At 55.5% G+C, this 681-nt stretch overlaps 1 protein-coding gene across 1 annotated transcript in view; it reads right to left on the minus strand.

The window, feature by feature from the left end:
• The window catches only part of AK1 (adenylate kinase 1), a gene marked incomplete at its 5' end in the record, with an annotated part of 5838 nt that extends 5182 nt beyond the window's left edge, over window positions 1–656 (minus strand). Inside the window, one exon of the mRNA XM_008048514.2 lies at window positions 475–656. Within this exon, the coding sequence (XP_008046705.1) occupies window positions 475–656 (182 nt within the window). The remainder of the gene's footprint in view (window positions 1–474) is intronic.
• Between the last annotated feature and the right edge of the window lie 25 nt (window positions 657–681).

Below are 681 nucleotides of genomic sequence, written 5' to 3' on the forward strand. Positions count from 1 at the left end.
CTGCAACAACCACAGGTAGGTACTATTAATAATTATGTTCGGTGCTTAGCTTATAATGAAATTGTTCTATATTGTGGACTTTCAAACACCTTGCTATAATTACATACTAGCATGCTTTTCAGCATTGTATTAAAATACAGATACTTTTTTGTCATTATATCAATTTTATATTATTTTGTAAATTTAACTAACTGCATATTGTTACACAGAGTGGCTATACTCTGCACAATACTTGGGCATTCATGGGGTGTCCAGCTTTTGTCGAGAAGAAGGACACTTTAGGCCAGCCCCGGTAGTTCAACCGTTTATCCCAGCTTTTGGGGAGGCTGAGGCACAAGGGCAGCGGGGGCCCACGGGAGGGAGCGGAGCCGCAGGCTTGTGGTCGGGGCCCCCAGCGAGCGGGCAGGGGATATGCTCCCGGGAGCCGCCCGGGGCCGCCGCCACCCCGCCCCTCGCCCGCCGGGGCCCACTCACCAGCGGCACCAGCTGCCCCTTCTCCATGATTTCTGCCAGCTTCTTGCCCCTGGCCGAGCCCGAGCTGACCTCGGCCCGAAGGAGGTCCCCGGTGGAGAGGTGGGTGTAGCCATATTTCTGCACGATCTTCTCGCACTGGGTGCCCTTCCCCGAGCCGGGCCCTCCTGCAACGCCGCCCGTTCAGAAACCTGGCCCGGGCCGGGCGGG

This window comes from Carlito syrichta, unplaced genomic scaffold, assembly GCF_000164805.1.
Source record: "Carlito syrichta isolate Samal-C Ts95f unplaced genomic scaffold, Tarsius_syrichta-2.0.1 Scaffold123851, whole genome shotgun sequence".
In the NCBI taxonomy this organism is placed as follows: Eukaryota; Metazoa; Chordata; class Mammalia; order Primates; family Tarsiidae; genus Carlito; species Carlito syrichta.